This window comes from Rhinoraja longicauda, chromosome 6 (assembly GCF_053455715.1).
Source record: "Rhinoraja longicauda isolate Sanriku21f chromosome 6, sRhiLon1.1, whole genome shotgun sequence".
Lineage (NCBI taxonomy): Eukaryota > Metazoa > Chordata > Chondrichthyes > Rajiformes > Arhynchobatidae > Rhinoraja > Rhinoraja longicauda.
This window is the reverse complement of record NC_135958.1, coordinates 54,592,338-54,610,864: the sequence shown is the minus strand read 5'-3', so window position 1 is coordinate 54,610,864 and position 18,527 is coordinate 54,592,338. Positions and strand designations below refer to the sequence as shown.

The following is an 18,527-nucleotide window of genomic DNA, read 5'->3' as shown; positions in this document are numbered from 1 at the left end:
CAGGGTGACCCAAAACTGAACTCAGTATTCCAAGTGCGTCCTCACCGATGTGAGATTTAGAGATTTAGAGATAAAGCGCGGAAATAGGCCCTTCGGCCCACCGGGTCCGCGCCGCCCAGCGATCCCCGCACATTAACACTATCCTACACCCACTAGGGGCAATTTTTTTTAAACATTTGCCCAGCCAATTAACCTACATACCTGTACGTCTTTGGAGTGTGGGAGGAAACCGAAGATCTCGGAGATAACCCACGCAGGTCACGGGGAGAACGTACAAACTCCGTACAGACGGCACCCGTAGTCAGGATCGAACCTGAGTCTCCGGCGCTGGATTCGCTGTAAGGCAGCAACTCTACCGCTGCGCCACCGTGCTGCACAAACTGCTGTACAACTGCAACATAACATCCCAATTGGTGTTCTTGGTTCTGTACACTGGTAGTATTAGCACTTCTCATGTACAAAGCACCATCGCCATTCATGTAGCTTCCTTTTAAGTGTTTGACAGTATTTTATACAGTGCCTTGCCCCTCAACGTCTTCTGGCAGAAGCACCGCAGACCACAGTCCTTCGCCACAAAACTTTTGCATTGGCTGCACCGAGCTTCAGTCCATCCCTCAGCCCCTATTCCTGCAACTTGGAAGGTGCTAGTCAGTATGGCCACCTTGTTGTAGCACAACAGTGGGCAGTAGTGTGGTGCAGTGATGGAGTTGCTGCCTTATAGCACCAGAGACCCGGGTTCGATCCTGACTACAGGTGCTGTCTGTATGGAGTTTGTACGTTCTCCCTGTGACCGTTGAGCTTTCTCTAGGTGCTCCAGTTTATTCTCACCCTCCAAAGATGTACAGATTTGTAGGTTAATTGGCTTTGGTAAAAATCGTAAATTGTCCCTTGTGTCTATGATAGTGCTAATGTATAGAGAGATCGCTGGCCGGTCACATGCATTCATTCATTTGTGTTGTATTTAGTAGTGTTCACAGAACTATCATTATACCAAGCACCCTTGCCACTCATGTGACCCCCTGGGGTGAACTCCCCTCGTTTGAGGGGCGTCCCCACCACACCCTAGCCCCCCCCCCCTGAATGTCCAGCAGCGAAAGGACCGTGGATTGTGGTCCTCCCCCATAGAGCCTTGGCATTGGCTGCACTGAGCTTCAGTGCAGCCCTCAGCACGTACTCCTGCAGTCTGGAGTGGGCCAGTCGGCAACATTCCCTGAAGAACATCTCGCACTGCGAGGAGACCAACAAACTTCGGGCGAACCAACGAGAGTCTTCACTAAGATAAGAGAAGTGAAAGAAGCAACATTCTGACAGAAAGTCTCTTTTTGAACTCTTTTTGGAAAACTGCAAATTGTCTGTGTTTTTCACCAAATGTCTATTTTTACTTTATATTACACTATGCCTTTATATTACACTAGGTTTACATGGGTGACTGCACACTTAATTAAAGCATGATGGAGACCTGCCCATAGATATGGGCTGGCTTGCCAAAACCAAGTATAAAGGAAAGCTGGTGCACTCCTGTGCTCTACATTGGAACAGAAGAACTAATCTTTTGGACACAAAATGCAGGAGTAAATGCTGGAGAAAAGGAATGGGTGACATTTCTGGTCGAGACCCTTCATCAGACGTCTCAACCCGAAACGTCACCCATTCCTTCTCTCTAGAGATGCTGCCTGTCCCGCTGAGTTACTCCAGCTTTTTGTGTCTATCTCCGGTTTAAACCAGCATCTGCAGTTCTTTCTCACACAACTAATCTTTTGGAGATTGAAAAGATACAACATGAAGCATGTGGTCAGCATGCATACTTGATAGAAATCCCACAATGAGCAGGAGGTGCAGTCTCAACACATTAAATGTAAAGATTAGCATGAAGTGAGCAAGGGGCGTTTGGATAGAATTAGTAAAGTACATGTTTATACACAATGAGTTGTTTTCCGACCAAATAGTTTTAGTTACCAAGCAGACTGGTTTTTTTAAAGCCCAACAGTATGTGGATTGATAGACACAAAAAGCTGGCATAACTCAGCAGGTCAGACACCATCTCTGGAGAAAAGCAATTGGTAAAGTGTCGGGTTGAGACCCTTCTTCAGACTGAGAGTCAGGGGAAAGGGAAACGAGAGATATAGACGGTGATAACAAGAGACATGGAACAAGAGAGGGAAAGATATGCAAAAAAAAGTAACGTAGATAAAGGAAGCAGGCCATTGTTAGCTGTGGGCTAGGTGAAAACGAGTTACAGACAATCAAACTCACCAGGACAACAGTGAAACTAGTACAACGACAAGGGTGGGGGAGGGATGGAGAGGGTTACTTGGACTTAGAATAATCCTAATTCATACCACTGGGATGGAAGCTGTCCAAGCGAAATATGAGATGCTGTTCCTCCAATTTGCAGTTGGCCTCACTCTGACAATGGAGGAGGAGAATTCTCCAGTTTTAGGTAATCTTTAACAATCCTCCCCTTCCTCCTCTCCTTTCTCCCCAACACCCATCTGGATGCACCTATTTTTCCTCTCCCCCTCCTCCTGCACCTACATTCAATGGTGCTTTATATCATCATATCATATCATATCATATATATACAGCCGGAAACAGGCCTTTTCGGCCCTCCAAGTCCGTGCCGCCCAGTGATCCCCGCACATTAACACTATCCTACACCCACGAGGGACAATTTTTACATTTACCCAGCCAATTAACCTACATACCTGTACGTCTTTGGAATATGTCACCTATGCAAATGCAGAGTGAAACTCTTTCTGCATGCATTACACCTGCAGGCACCGCCATGTTTCGGCACCATTTCCAAAGTCCAAATTCCCGGTCTGCCCACTCGCTCGATGTACTGGAGCAGTTCCCACAAACCAACGTCCTTCTCCTCGCCTGACCATCTTTGTGCTCCAGGGGTGCCTCCTGCAGCCGACCCTGAAGGCACTGGAGGCATCACCCCAGTCCACCCTCCTACCGGCCCTTGCTCCTCGTATCTGATGTCTCTAGCTCCCCAAATTGCTCAAATCCACATCGACAATGTTCATTACCCCCACCTTCATCAATTGTCTTAATGATCTCTTCAAAAAAACTCAATCAAATGTGTTTCTCATGCACATAGTGGTGCAGCCTATCCCTAATCAGTCCTTGCCTATCCAAATGCTGGGAGCCACTAAGAACCCCCCCCCCCCCCCCCCCCCCCCCCCCGCCAGTAGCTTACACATCACATCTTCTTCTTCTTGCGTTTGAGGCAGCAGACGTTATGAAGCTGCTTCTGCTTCTGCTGTCTCTGTTTGTTGTCGTTCACCTGACTGAGGTCAGTTGACAGGGTTCACCACGGGGAGGTCGACAATGTGAGCCCCACACATCGCATCAGGCCTGCAGTTCCCTGGCTTGCCCTTGCAGCCCTTCTTAAACCGAGGTACAACATTAGCCACCCTCCAGTCTCTTGTACCTCTGGTGTGGCTCAACATGATACAGATATCTCTGACAGGGCTCTTGAAATTTCTTCCCACACTCAAAAAAAAAAGACTTTCCTTCTCAGGCGCCCTTTCCAAGCACGGCAGATGTTGGAACAAAGATGCGTACGTGCATGTAAAAACAAACATTAAGGCATTTACGGGAGGACGGTATTGTGGTACAGAGGGATCAACAAATTGGGGGAGGTGGAAGGACGCCTGCAAAAGGTCACCTTCACATCAACAACCCTCGTTTTTATGGACCACTTTATAATGGAGTTTGGTTATTAGCAGACGGGCCTACTGACCTTCACCACCAGGCCAGGCTGCCGGCACCACTCCTGGCCGCTTCCGGGCTGGGCTAATGGGGGCGGCACGGCGGTGCAGCGGTAGAGTTACTGCCTTACAGGTCAGAGACCCAGGTTCGATCCTGTCTGTACGGAGTTTGTACGTTCCCCCTGTGACCGCGTGGGTTTTCTCCGGGATCTCCAGTTTCTTCCCACACTCCAAAGACGTACAGGTTTGTAGGTTAATTGGCTTGGTAGAATTGTAAATTGTTCCTAGTGTGTGTAGGAGAGTTGTTGGTGTGTGGGGATCGCTGGTCGGTGCGGACACGGTGCGCCGAAGGGCCTGTTTCCACGCTGTATCTCTTAACTCAACTAAACTAAACTACCGACACCACTACCAACGCACACAACTTCCTCGGCCGCTTCCAGGCTGTGCATGTTGCCGCGGCCACCACCACCACCCCTTACCTGCTCTCCGGCTGCCCGTGAACCGCGACCAATGACTCCGCCGATCCTCGCCTCAACTCACCTGGAATCCAGGCCCAGTTCCAGACCAAGAGTCCAAAGAAGGGCCATGACTTGAAACGTCACCTATCCATGTTCTCCAGAAATGCTGCCTGAATTGGTGAGTTACTCCAGGTGATAGTGGTCAATCGACAATAACGGACACCATTCCTCCTCTATGGTCCATTACAACAAGGGTTCACCGTATTTAAGTTTTGCCACTGATGTCAGAATTGAACCCGGATCGCAGGAGCAATCAGATAGTAGCTCTACCAGGTGCACCACTGTGTTGCGTATAAAGCCATGGAGCTTTGTAGTCATGGGGCACATAACTACCCACATCATCCATTCAGTTCCCATTCATACTAATCCCAGAGTAATCTCATTTTATTCTTTCGCATTCCCATTAACTCGAACATGTTGGGGAAAATTTACAGTCACCAATTATTCTACTGACCCACATATCATTGAGGTGTGGGAGAAAATCAGAGCACCAGAGAGAAACCCTTGAGGTAATTGAGAATGATCAAACTTCATACAGGCAGCAGCCAAGGTCAGAATTCAGACCTTTTTGAGAATTTTTAAGATGGCGCCTCCCTGAGTGGCAGCTGTTGCAGCAGCTCTTGCTCACTGTTGAGCTTTTTTCTCTATTTAGTAGTGTTTAGTTACGTTTTTTTGGGGGGTATTAGCTTTTTACAACAACAGCGCACTGTGGAGACCAAAGTCGCTGTGTTCGCTCTGCTCTTTCTTCTATTTTTTTCACTTTCCGTGTCCGGGAATCCCGCGCGCAGCCAAGGCCCTGTTGTTTACACTAGGGATCGGCTGCTGTAACTCAGCTGTGCTGCCCCAGGAGAGACTCGACGTTCCCCGTGAGCTGAGGAGGAGGAGACGGGGGAGCCATGCCGGAATTCAACGCCGAGCCAGGAGGAGACGATACAGACCTGCGCCCCCATCCATCGTTATGGGAAATGTAAGATCTCTCCCCGACAAGATGGACGAGTTGGCGGCGTAGACCCGGCATCAGAGGGAATATCGGGAGTGCAGCATCCTGCTGTTTACGGAGACCTGGCTGAACACGGTAACTCCGGACATGGACGGATTTCATCTGATGTGGGTGGACAGGACAGTGGAGTGCGGCAAGAGAAAAGGGGGAGGGCTGGCTGTGTTTGTAAATGATAGATGGTGTAACTCTGGGCACATCACTGTCAAAGAGCAGCTCTGCTGCAGGGACATCGAGCTGTTAGCTGTTAGCATGAGGCCTTACTATCTACCGAGGGAATTCTCACATGTTGTTGTGATAGCGACATATATTCCCCCCTCTGCTAATGGTGACGCGGCCTGTGATGTCCTGCACTCAGCTGTGAGCAGGTTGCAAACACAGCACCCATATGCCCTCTTTCTAATCTCTGGGGACTTCAACCACGCACCCCCATCATCCACTCTGCCCACGTTCACCCAATACGTCACCTGTCACACCCAGAGACAACAATATACTGGACTTATTTTATACCAACACCAAGGAGGCATATAACTCAGCACCCCTCCCCAACCCCCGGGGAGATCAGATCACAACATGGTTCATCTCCAGCCTGTGTACAAACCTCTCATGCACAGGCAACCAGCTGTGACCTGCACAGTGGGAAGATAGTCTGAGGAAACTGAAGAGGCTCTGAGGGACTGTTTTGAAACAACTGTGTGGAAGGAACTGTGATCCTCGTGGGGAGGACATTGACGGTCTAACCCAGTGCATCACGGACTATATTAACGTCTGTGGGGAGGACATTGACGGTCTAACCCAGTGCATCACGGACTATATTAACGTCTGTGTGGAGAACACTGTACCCACCAGGACTGTACGGTGTTTCTCCAACAACAAACCCTGGCTCAACCCTGACATAAGGGCTCTCCTTAGGGAGAAAAGGAGGGCCTTTAAGTCTGGAAACAAGGAGGAGCTGAAGGCTGTGCAGAAGGAGCTGAGGAGAAAGATCAGAGAGGGGAAGAACAGCTACAGGACGAAGATGGAGGACCAGCTGCAGAGGAACAACATCAGTGGAGTCTGGAGAGGCCTCAAAACCATCTCTGGGCACAAGGAACCGGATTCCCGGGCCATGGGGGACCAGAAGTGGGTGAACGATCTGAACCTTTTCTTCAACAGGTTCGATCAGTCACCTACCCCTCCCCAGGTCCAGTCACCCCTGTTGCAGCCCCCCTCATCTGCACTTCCAGTACACTGCCCCCCCCCCCAACACTCAGGTCACAGCCACCCCCCACAGCTTCAGCTTCTCCTGCCCCAACCCCCCAACCCCACTTCCTTTCACTCCCCCCATCCTCCCCCACACCCCCTCCTCCTCTCACACCCTCAAGCACCCAGCCCATGTGCTCCAATCTGTCCCTCTCTATAAACCAGGTGTGAAAGGAGCTCAGGAAGATCAAGCTGAGAAAGGTGGCGGGTCCGAACGGCATCAGCTCCAGGCTCCTCAAGTCCTGTGCAGACCAGCTGTGCGGGATAGTGGAGCACATCTTCAACCTGAGCCTGTAACTGGGGAGAGTTCCACAGCTGTGGAAAACATCCCGCGTGGTACCAGTGCCAAAGACGCCGCACCCGAAGGACCTCGACATCTACAGGCCGGTGGCACTGACAGCGCACCTGATGAAGACACTGGAGCGGCTGGTCCTTGTCCATCTCCGCCCCACACACCCCACACACTTGGGGTGAAGAAATCTGTCACTGAAGGAGCTGCTGAGTGCAGTGACAGTGTCCTGCACGGGGTGGGAGTCGTTTCCAGCAGTGATGTTTGCTTTGCCATCATCCTCCTCTCTCCCACCACCTGCACTGAGTCGAGGTGGTATCCCAGGACAGAGCTGGCCTTCCTGACCAGTTTATCAAATCTCCTCCTGTCGGTAGTTGAGATGCTGCTGCTCCAGCAGACCACTCCATAGAAAATGGCTGATGTCACCACAGTGTCAAAGAAGGTCCTCAGGAGTGCCCCCTGCACTCCAAAGGACCCGAGTCTCCTCAGCAGGTACAGTCTGTTCTAGCCTTTCTTATAAAGTGCATGAATGTTATCAGCCCAGTCCAGTTTATTGTTCAGGTAAACACCCGGGTACTTATAAGAGTCCAGTCTATCAATGTCCATTCCCTGGATGTTCACTGGTGTCGAGGGGGCGTGGCTGCGCCTGCGGAAATCCACCACCATCTCCCTGATTTGGCGGCGGTTCCGCTGGTACCAGTCCACAATGTCCTGGGTCTGAGGCAGAGTGGCATTTAGGAGTGTTTTGGATAAGCATGTAGAGGCGGGGCATTCAGTGATAGGGATTATGTACATATTAGATATTTAGGCTCCTTTAAGCCATTACCTGACCTAAAATCTAGTGTGCAACTGTGCCAAACTTTGATTGAAAACACTGCTGTTTAATGCCTCATGATCTTACACTATGTTAAATATGCTGCATAGATATGTTGTCATTCTTATTTGATTACAGTGCATTCAGAAAGTATTCAGACCACTTTTTCCACATTTTGTTACGTTACAGCCTTATTTTAAAATGGATTAAATTATTTTTTTTAATCATCAATCTACACACAATACCCCATAATAAAAAAGCAAAAACAGGTGTTTAGAAATTTTTGCAAAGTAATTGAAAAGAAATAACTGAAATATCACATTTACATAAGTATTCAAACCGTTTACTCAGTACTTTGTTGAGGAACCTTTGGCAGCGATTACAGCCTCAAGTCTTCTTGGGTATGACACTACAAGCTTGGCACACCTGTATTTGGGTAGTTTCTCCCATTCTTCTCTGCAGATCCTTTCAAGCTCTGTCAGGTTGGATGGGGAGTGTCGATGCACAGCTATTTTCAGGTCCCTCCAGAGATGCTTGATCGGGTTCAAGTCCGGGCTCTGACTGGGCAACTAAAGGACATTCACAGACTTCGAGCCAGCACCACCATTCATTGTGATCATGGCTGATCATCCACAATCAGTAACCCGTGCCTGCCTTCTCCCCATATCCCTTATTTCCACTAGTCCCTAGAGCTCTATCTAACTCTCTCTTAAATCCATCCAGTGATTTGGCCTCCACTGCCCTGTGGCAGTGAATTCCACAAATTCACAACTCTCTGGGTGAAAAAGTTCCTTCTCACCTCAGTTTTAAATGGCCTCCACTTTCGTCTCAGACTGTGGCCCCTGGTTCTGGACTCCCCCAACATTGGGAACATTTTTCCTGCATCTAGCTTGTCCAGTCCTTTTATAATTTTATATGTCTCTATAAGATCCCCCTCTCATCCTTCTAGACTCCGGTGAATACTACTTCTAAACTCCAGTGAATACAAGCCTTTCAAGTAACCCTTGTTTCCCTCTTTTTCCGTCCCTCCTCCACCCTAGTTCTCTGAGTAGTTTCACTGTCTTCCTGATTAATTTTACTGTTTGTATGCTTCGTTGTATGCCTCAGCCAACAACGAACCATTCTACATTTCCTTATTCACCATCTGCTTTGATTTGTCATTTTCACACCTTACCCTTCCATATCTCTAGTTTCTCTCTCCCCTGACGCTCAATCAAGAAGGGTCTCAACCCGAAAAGTCGCCCGTTCCTTCTCTCCAGAGATGAGGCCTGTCCTGCCGAGTTACTTCAGCATTTTGTGTCTATCTTCTTAAACTAAAATCATATCAGCTTCAGATATTACAAATAGGGAGGAAAAAAAATATTGGTTAAGAGGGAGAAAATAACAAAGAAATACAGGGTAAATAACTTTAGGTTTGTCATTCTTAAATCAACAACAGGTAACTGAACTTTGAAGAAATGAACTCCATTGTTGTTAATGTTCACTGCTCTAGAAGTTGATGGATAGCAGAGAAGGTTCACCAGATTGATCCCTGGGATGGCGGGATTTTCATACGAGGAAAGACTGGATAGACTGGGCTTGTACTCGCTGGAATTTAGAAGACTGAGGGGGGATCTTATAGAAACATATAAAATTCTTAAGGGGTTGGAGAGGCTAGATGCGGGAAGATTGTTCCCGATGTTGGGGGAGTCCAGAACCAGGGGTCACAGCTTAACGATAAGGGGGAAGTCTTTTAGGACCGAGATGAGAAAACATTTCTTCACACAGAGAGTGGTGAGTCTGTGGAATTCTCTGCCACAGAAGGTAGTTGAGGCCAGTTCATTGGCTATATTTAAGAGGGAGTTAGATGTGGCCCTTTTTGCTAAAGGGATCCGGGGGTATGGAGAGAAGGCAGGTACAGGCTACTGAGCTGGATGATCAGCCATGATCATATTGAATGGTGGTGCAGGCTCGAAGGGCCGAATGGCCTACTCCTGCACCTATTTTCTATGTTTCTATGTTTCTATAATAATGACCATGTCCCTTGAAGTGCAAGAATCAAATTGACAAAGACTCAACTTGCTGAGGTGAATGTCATTCATGTCTTCCAAGCCAACATGGCAACTTTGCATCAATCAATTTATTTGAAGCGGATAGGAGCAGCACAGTGGCGTGCCTGATAGAGCTGCTGCCTCACAGATGTCTCACAGAGACCCAGGTTCGATCCTCACCTCAGGTGCTGTCTGTGGTGTTTGTATGTAATCCCTGTGACCACATGGGTTTCCTCCAGGTGCTCTGGTTTCCTCCCACAACCCAAAGGCGTATGGGATTGTAGGTCAATTGGCCTCTGTAAAATTGTACCTGTGTGCAGGGACTGGATGCAAAAGTGGGATAACATTGAGTTGGTGTGAATGGGTGATTCATGTCTGAAGAAAGGTTCCCACCTGATGTTTCACCTATTGCTTTTCTCCAGAGATGCTGCCTGACCCGCTGAGTTACTCCAGCATTTTGTGTCTATTTTTGATTGATGGTCAATGTGGGGACTCAATGTGAGCCGAAGGGCCTATTTCCACACTGTATCTTTCAAACAATTCAATCAATCTATAGCAAAAATGCTTTTTAATGATGAAGCCTACAGCAGAGTACAGCCACTTAGACAGCAACACTTGGTTACATTTTCTGTAATGAAAGCAGATAATAATCAGCAGGCCAAGTAGCTCAAAGCAAAGAGACACAGTATGAACATTTCAGGGGAAAACCTGTTTGTCAGAACTGGAAACATGAGCCAAAAAAGTTGAAGTTTCAAGCTACAGAGAAGGTATGAGGAGGGATAGAAGGAACAAAGGGAACATCTGTGATAGTTTAAGGATTGGGTTGCTGTGCTCGATGGCTTGGACTCGGTATACTGGGCGATGTTCAACAAATAGGCAACGGATCTGACAAAATACACCCCAATTCTTACCGGCTTCAAAGGAAAATATATGGAGGAGTGTGTTCCCACCAAGTCTATCCAAGTGTTCCCTAACCAGAAACTTTGGATGAACCAGGAGATCTGTAATCTAGAGGACCAGTTCAGTGCTGTTCAAATCAGGCGATCCAAAATCATACAAGAAGTCCACCTACATCCTCCAGAAGGCCATTGTGAATGCAAACAGACACTTCTAGATATCTAAACTGGGGGAAGATGGAAGGAGCTGCAGATGCTGGTTTATACCGAAGATAGACACAAAATGCTAGAGCAATCCAGTGGGTCAGGCAGCATCTTTGGAGAAAAGGAATAGGTGATGTTTTGGGCTGGAACCCTTCTTCAGATGGATGCTTGGCAACTGCAGCAAGGAATTGCACGCCATCACCTCCTGCAAGGTAAATCCAAGTAGATCAAATGCCAGTGATGCATCACTCCTGAATGAGCACAATGGGTTTTGTGATCTAAATGTGATTACTGGCACCTCGCTGTTGAATTATATAGATCTGTTTAATGTAGCTTCTGCTGGAATTATTCCTGTCATATTTTATTATCATTCATTTATTTTCATGACTGACTGCTGTACCATTTTGGGTTAATTTGGAGTGATCTACAAACATTAAAAATAAGTATAAAATAAGAATAAAATTAAGGACCAGGAGTTTGAGTTCTGAAACTTAGTCTGAAGCAGAGTCCTGACTACAGACTTTGTCTGTCCATTCCTTCCACAGAGGCTGCCTGACCTGCTGAGTTCCTCCAGGACTTGATTTTTGCTGCAAATTTAATTACTCAGTTTCATTAGGTTCCCTACCATATGAGGACGTTTATTCAAATTGAATGATTTATATTTGTATGGACCAAGAATTGTTGATTACAAACTAAGTTAAATGGAAAATATAAGTCTGAGTGCCTTTAATGAAATTAGGAGGATCAGCATGGGAAATTACTGCCTATCGCAGAATTACCATCATTAAAAAAACATAAGCATGTGTCAGAATGTGACTGGCGGTAAAATAAGAAAATATTTGGCAAGTTTAAAGTTTATAAAATAAAAGGAGCTCTTTCATACTTGAAAGCATAATCACAACTAATTTAAATTCTGCTGAATACATAGTAATAAATTATTTTAATACCATAGGTCATAAATTTAACATTCAAACTTAAACGTCATCATAAAATCAAGTATAGAGATCACATTTGTGTATAAGTTGCACAGTCTGTTGAAAGGACATCATGGCAAGTAGGAGTGGGCAATGAATGTGGACCTTGTACGCAATGTTCCCATCCCCACATTTCACATATTTCCTTATGCGGTAGATGGAAGCCATTTAGCCGATCAAGTCAATGCTAGGTCTCAGAACAATCCCATCAATTCCTTTACTGGATTTATTTTCCTTGGCCATATTTTCACACAGATATCCATTTGTTACTCTCCAAGAAAGCAGGAAACTGCAGAGTTGTGGATGTAGCCGAGATCAGACTCCACATCATTGACTCCATCTACACTTCACGCTGCCTCTGGAAAGCAACCAACATAATCATGATGAAAGACCTTTCCCACTCTCGTCATTCCTTCTTCTCCTCACTCCCATCAGGCAGAAGATACAGAAGCTTCAAAGAGCCCTCCGCCAGACTCAGGAACAGCTACCTCTTTGTTATCAGGCTCCTGAATGGTCCTTCCATAAGCTAGGGTACAGTCCGATTCTCCTCACCTCATTGTGGACGTCGGACTTTGTCTCTGGAACTGCTGCGCTACGATGCAAAGAACTATATTCTGCACTCTGCATCTTTCCCTTTGCTCCACCAATTGTTCGTGAGTTTGTCTTGATTGTATTTATGTATAATGTTATCAGTTTTGATTGGATTGCATGCAAAACAAAGCTTTTCCCTGGACATTGGTACACGTGACAATAATAAACCTGCACCTAAACATCTACACTGGGCCAATTAACAGCATCCATTTAACTGAACGACCCATGAATGAAATAAAACAATGGTGGACTTAATATAACATTAGCTGATCGAAAATCCCACAGAACCTGCTGATCACGGAAAAAACTGTTTAATTGCACACACTCCAATTCACAAAAGTCTGCACCATAAGCAAGCGATCTTTAAATCTGTTCCAAATACTTAATTTAAATAATTTATGCAATTCTACAAAGTAAAAACACATGCATTTCATATTTATAGCGCCCACTAAATAATGCCATGAATTTAGATTCTCATTAATGTCAAAGCCCAAATTTGCAATAAAAGGATGAGCAGTGTGAACAGTGCGAACAGTGCTTTCTGTTATTTATGTGCAAATGACTTGGCAAAATCAGGTGTGAGACAGATCTGTGGATAAGCGCAAGTACACAAATGTTGGTGAAAACCTAAAACCTGCAAAAGCTGGAAATCTGCAGTAAAACCAAAAAATACAAAATTTGCTTCTTCCACTTGGAGACGCTGGGTGTTCACAATGTGATCTCCTCTATGTCAGAGAAACTAATATCAGTTTGGGCGATTGCTTTGTGCGCGGCATTCGATTTTCAAGAGTGGACAGCATAGTGCACAGTGGTAGAGCTGCAACCTTACAGCACCAGAGACCCGGATTTGATCCTGACTACGGGTGCTGTCGGTATGGAGTTTGCACGTTCTCTCTTGACCATGTGGGTTTTCTCTGGGTGCTCCAGTTTCCTCCCACGCTCCAAGGACGTACAGGTTTGTTGGGTAATTGGCTTTGGTAAAATTGTAAATTGTCCCGAGTGTGTGGGATGGTGTTAGTGTACGGGGATCACTGGTCGGCACGGACTCGGTGGGCCAAAGGGCCTGTTTCCGCTCTGAATCTCCAAAAAGTAGACGGCACTGTGGCGCAGCTGGTAGAGCTGCTGTCTCAAGATCCTGAACTCAGGTGCTGTCTGGGTGGAGTTTGCACGTTCTCACTGTGACTGCGTGGGTTTCCTCCGAGCTCCTCCCACCTCCCAAACACGTGTAGGTTTGTAGGTTGATGGGTCTCTAAATTGTCTCAAGTGTGCAAGGAGTGAATGCAAAAGTGGGATAACATCGAGCTAGTGTGAAGGGCGATCGATGATCTGCATGGACTCGGGCTGAAGGGCCTGTTCCCGTGCTGTATCTTTCAATTCAGATCAATTTAAAATACTTATTTGTCATATGCATCGGATGTAAAAGGAACAATTAAATTCTTACTTGCTGCAGCTTCGCAGGCACATTGGTTTTACAGCGACAGCATTAATGTACCTTAAATAAACCAGACCATGATCATGCAAAAACCAAGACAGGTAGAGCAGGGACTGCTTCTATCTCCAACTTTAGATAGTTCCTCTGCCCCCCCTTCCCCTCCTCCTTCCCAGATCTCCCTCTATCTTCCTGTCTCCACCTATATCCTTCCTTTGTCCCGCCCCCCTGATGCTCCTCTCCTCCAGGTAGAGCAGGGATTTGTGAAAGAGGTGATTGTTTCTGACAATAAACACGAGGGTGTGAAAGAGGTGTTTAGTTCCAGCGTGTGATAGCAGTGGGGAAGAGGCTGTTCTGGACATCCATGCTTTCCAGCTTCTGTATCTTCACCGACAGGGTAAAAAAGGGAAAAAGGAAATGGCCAGGGTGGCAGTCATCCTTGACGATACCTTCAGCCTTCCTGATGCACTGCACCGTGAAGATAGAAGATTTTTTTTAGATTTAGATTTTAGATTTAGATTTATTTAGATTTAGAGATACAGCGCGGAAACAGGCCCTTCGGCCCACCGAGTCCGCGCCGCCCAGCGATCCCCGCACATTAACACTATCCTACACACACTAGGGACAATTTTTACATTTACCCAGTCAAATAACCTACAAACCTGTACGTCTTTGGAGTATGGGAGGAAACTGAAGATCTCGGAGAAAACCCACGCAGGTCACGGGGAGAACGTACAAACTCCGTACAGACGGCGCCCGTAGTCAGCATCGAACCTGAGTCTCCGGTGCTGCATTCGCTGTAAGGCAGCAACTCTACCGCTGAAGGAATGGAAGGAAGTGACAAACGTCTGATGGACTGGGCTGTTTAAAGTGTAACCATCATAGCAACCAGTAATCAGTAATTACTCCCTAGGGCCGAAATGGGCCTTTATGTACCATATTGTCTATGATTCTAACACTATAATCAAGGAGGAAACGTACTAAAAATTAATGATCTGGTTTTCCATCTTCAAACGATAACCAGAGCTTCAATTAGTCATAGCGTCATACAGGGTGGATACAAGTCCTTCTGCACACCTCACCCATACCAACAAAGAAGCCCCATCTACATTGGGCCCACCTGCCTGAGTTTGGCCATTATCACTCGAAGCCTTTCCTATCCATGTACCTGTCCAAATGTCTTTTAAAGTTTACACGATCACCCGGTTGCCAAACATTTTAACTCCCATTTCCATTCCCACACTGACCTTTCTGTCCCAGGCCTCCTCCACTGTCTGAATTTGGAGGAACAGCATCTCCTATTTCGCTTGGCAGCTTACAACTCAGCAGTATGATTGGTGATTTTTCCAATTTCAAGTAACCCCTGCATCCCCTCACCCTCTCCGCCCCTCCACCTAGTTGTCCTGCAAGTTCCACTGTTCACATCAATATATCCCTTTGTTATTACATCTTCCACAGCCACCAATGGACCATTGTGGGCTCCAGCTTTCCTTGGTCATCGGTGCCAGCTCTGATTTGTTCTGACTGGTTTCATGTATCCAGGTTTCACTCCCCCCTGATTCTCAGTCTGAATGAAGGTCTCCAACCCAAACATCTCTCCAGAGATGCTGCCTGATCCGCTGAGTTACTCCAGCATTTTTTTTGTCTATATTCTTTTACATTCTTTTAAATGCTGTTTAGTTTAGTTTAAGTTTAGTACCTCCACTGGCAGCTCATTTTATATACCCACCTCTCTCTGTGTGAAAAAGTTACCCCTCAGGTTCCTATTAAATCTTACCCCCTCTCACCTTAAAAATTGTCTCACCAATTTTCCAGTTCATGTAATTTCACACTTCCAGTCAATTAATTCCAATACCAATACCAATACCAATTAATCAATACCAATTAATTCAAAAATAAATTAATTAAAATTAAAATGGACTGTAGCATTACTTGGAAAATCTAACTTTAAGTTAGCATTGTTATTATTTGTATTCCACCCGCGACTTCCCTTTCCCGTCTCTATAGTCCAGAAGGCGTTAAGAACCTTGAACACACTGTGAGACTGTGGGCAGATTAAACTCGAAGTGCCACACACGTTTCCAGAAGATGTACTGACAAAGCGGTGGTTATTGTGTGGCTTTATGTAATGACAGACCACAATTATCCTCTGAACTGATTAAATGCGCGTTTCATGGAGCCGCTGAACGCGCGTTGGAACAAACTGACTGAGCTATCTATCACCAATGACACATCCGTCAACATTACAAATGCAAACACACTGCGGCGGCTCAAATTTCAGATACAAAATGAACTGGTTCGAGATTTAAATTAGGATCTCCTTTTCGCTTTTAAGGCTGCTGACATTAAGTTTTTAAAAAAAAATTAAAACATCGATTGCTAACCCAGAAATGCTGCCCCTCCGTTTAAATTCAAAATTGTACTTTCCCAATCGGAAAGGAATATGAAAAAAGCGAACAAAACGCGAACTCTTGCATCTTTGACCTAAAGTGGTTGGAAAAACCAGTATGACAGTAGCGACAGACGCGCTATTGTCATATGCACCTAGATACAGTGTAATGTACAGTTAAATGGTTTGTTCTGCGCACAATCCAGAAAATAATATACTATACGAGAGAGAGAGAGAGAGAGAGAGAGGGAGAGAGAGAGAGAGAGAGAGAGAGAGGGAGAGAGAGGGGGAGAGGGGGAGAGAGGGAGAGGGGGAGAGAGGGGGAGAGAGAGAGAGAGAAAGAGAAAGAGAGAGAAAGAGAAGGAGAGAGAAAGAGAAAGAGAGAGAAAGAGAGAGAAAGAGAGAGAGAAAGAAAATAAAAATAAATGTGACCTTATTTTGTTACACAAAGTGCTGGAGTAACTCAGCGGGTCCAGTATCTGCAGTTATTTTGTGTCTCGCTTCTGTTCTTACACTGGCACAAGACATAAGACACAGGTGAGACAGGGAGTAGTTTTGGGTGCTGGCGAATTTAACATAGCTGAATCAGACGAAATGTGTAGGTAGGAACTGCAGATGCTGGGTTTAAACGAAGATAAACACAAAAATGCTGGAGTAACTCAGCGGGACAGGCAGCATTTCTGGAGAGAAGGAATCGGTGATGTTTCGGGTCGAGACCCTTCTTCAGAAGCAAGTTCAGTCTCCGTTTGGTGTGAACCTGAAGCGGCCGTGAATCTGCCGCCTGTAAAAGCCAGCGCCGCCCAGTTCTGGCTGCAGAGCTCTGAAGTGTCTCATGCTCCTCCACACAATACGGTACGGGGAAGATTCCTCCCAGCTTCCTGAACGCTGCCTCAGTTGCTCGCGGTGGAGGCTGAAAAATGGGTTGGTTGCTGAACAAGTCCAACGACACTGTAGGGCTGATCACCTGCCAGCTAGGATTGGAGCCACCACCTCACCGGCCTTGTTGTGGAATGCGGATGGGAAGATGCACTTATTATAAGGCAGGTGTTTCACCAAAGCGCTCCTGACACCACAAGCCTCAACATCTCGGGGAGGACCACACGCCGATGCGTTTGGGTCCTTGTTGGCTTTTGCCCTTTGTGCCCCGGGACCAGTGCCGAGAGTTTGTGTGTGTGTGTAGCAAGGGAGGAGACAGGCTGGAGTTGGAGGATGTCGGAGGAGGCTGGCTCCGAATGCCCCATCTGCTACGAGAAGATTTCTCGCCAGAACCAGTCGCTCAGGACATTGACCTGCAACCACGTCTTCTGCCACGACTGCTTGGTGAAGACGGTGATCAACCAGCAAGACAAGCCCAAGAAGGTGGTGTGCCCGGTATGTCGGCATGTCACCTTCCTGCACAGAAGGAGCTTGGGCTGGGTAGCCAGGAGCAAAGAGGACAAGCAGATCCTGGAGATCCCTCTGTCGGTCATCTCGTCCCAGCCCAGGAGCGCACCGCCCGACTCTGGAGAGGTGCTCGCCCCGCCCAGGCGCTCCTTCCTCCGGCTCTTGCTCTGCTCCTGCCCGCCGACTTTCTCCCCCTCGCTCCGGAGCCCAGCGATGGGGAGTAGCCAGATTTTCGTGATCAGTGGCCGGGGGAGGCCGATGAGCGAGGAGGAGTTGCGGGTGCCTGGGGATGCCGTGGTTGTGGATCACAGGCGGTGCAGGTTGCGCTGGGTCTTAGTCCTTCTCTGCTTCATCATCATTGGGGCCGTGGTCGCTGCCATTCTGCCCTGGATCACCTCCTTTAAATGAGCCATCGGTGCCAGGCACACACACAGCACACTACTTTCAAACTTTCGCCCACAAGAAGCAAGTTTGCAAACCTTAAAAAGGGGGATTTATATGGAGCCGTCTCCATTTCACCTCTACTTTCCGTGAAAGTAATTTGGCAAGATGGGCAGACACGAGGAACTGCAGTAGCTGGTTTACAAGGGGGGAAAAGGACACGAAGTGCTGGAGTAACTAGCAGTATCTCTGGAGAACATTGACAAGCGACGTTTGAGGTCGGGACCTTTCTTGAGACGTGTACAGTCACTTCGGTTAACTCTTTGAGAGACACGGGCCGATTGCAGGAAATACAAATTTGCACCGACACGACTTTTTATGATCCCAGTATATGTTATTTAAAAACGTGCATATTAAAATTGTGAGCATTTGCTAACTCTTCAAAATCGAGTAAGTAATCTTATTGGCAACTTGTTCCAACTTAAAAGCATCTCGCAAAAATTTGTGCAGCTCTGAGAAATAGACTAGTTGTACCGAGTTGATTAAAAAATAATAATTTACACTGGTAACGCAACCAAAACTTCACTCCAAAATTCTGAGCACTTGAATGTACTAACTTTTGCACCAGTGCAGAATGTCCACGGACACACAGTTGTAAAGGTCTTATCTTT

The 18,527-nt window shown here is 46.7% G+C and overlaps 1 protein-coding gene across 1 annotated transcript; it reads left to right on the top strand.

Moving 5' to 3' along the window:
* The first annotated feature begins 16,999 nt into the window (after positions 1–16,999).
* Positions 17,000–18,259, top strand: LOC144594469 (RING finger protein 222-like). The gene has a single exon (XM_078400985.1). It carries the CDS (start codon positions 17,302–17,304, stop codon positions 17,881–17,883), a length of 582 nt encoding a protein of 193 aa, XP_078257111.1. The 5' UTR covers positions 17,000–17,301; the 3' UTR covers positions 17,884–18,259.
* Positions 18,260–18,527: the final 268 nt, after the last annotated feature.